General features: G+C 38.1%; 1 protein-coding gene across 1 annotated transcript; it reads left to right on the forward strand.

Moving 5' to 3' along the window:
• Window positions 1–9: 9 nt before the first annotated feature.
• Window positions 10–493, forward strand: LOC104774900 (pentatricopeptide repeat-containing protein MRL1, chloroplastic-like). Its single transcript, XM_010499287.1, has 2 exons — window positions 10–98; window positions 215–493. Exons 1-2 carry the CDS (start codon window positions 40–42, stop codon window positions 444–446), a joined length of 291 nt encoding a protein of 96 aa, XP_010497589.1. The 5' UTR covers window positions 10–39; the 3' UTR covers window positions 447–493.
• Window positions 494–499: the final 6 nt, after the last annotated feature.

The following is a 499-nucleotide window of genomic DNA, read 5'->3' on the forward strand; positions in this document are numbered from 1 at the left end:
TTAGGTGCGAAGATACCTCACATTAATTTGATCATTTCAATGGAAGAGAAGGATTTTACGACTCCTGAAGGCGAGAAGACAATCGACCTTACAGGAAGGTTAATTAAGATTTAAGAGTATCATCTTTTATTTTTATTTTTTATTATGCAGTGATGATGTTTATCGTGATAATGTATTAAGTCATAGTATCTAAGATCATTCCTTTTTTTGACAGGGTGGGACGAGAAATTGGTGCATTGTTGAGAAGGTTAGGGATACCATATCATAGAAAGGATTCAAGATTAAGAATCAATGGTGTTTCTTTGAAGAACTGGTTTCAACCAAAGGTCGATTCACCTTTCTCTGGTGGGAAACCAGGGCATTTAAGATCATCACAAGTACCACTAGGAAACCAAATCAGTCGTCAGCAACGCAGCATTCGGCTAGGGAACCTGTCACTTGAGTGAGAACTGAGAAGGCGTCTCTCATTTTGATCCTTGACCTCCGAGAGTTTTTTTTT

The sequence above is a fragment of the Camelina sativa genome, unplaced genomic scaffold, assembly GCF_000633955.1.
Source record: "Camelina sativa cultivar DH55 unplaced genomic scaffold, Cs unpScaffold06573, whole genome shotgun sequence".
Lineage (NCBI taxonomy): Eukaryota > Viridiplantae > Streptophyta > Magnoliopsida > Brassicales > Brassicaceae > Camelina > Camelina sativa.

Excerpts from the sequence above, each read along its gene's own strand:
- LOC104774900 (XM_010499287.1), top strand. The coding sequence starts at position 40 with ATGGAAGAGAAGGATTTTACGACTCCTGAAGGCGAGAAGACAATCGAC. Across the intron at positions 99-214 it reads ACAATCGACCTTACAGGAAG|GGTGGGACGAGAAATTGGTG; the intron begins GTTAATTAAGAT and ends TTTTTTTGACAG.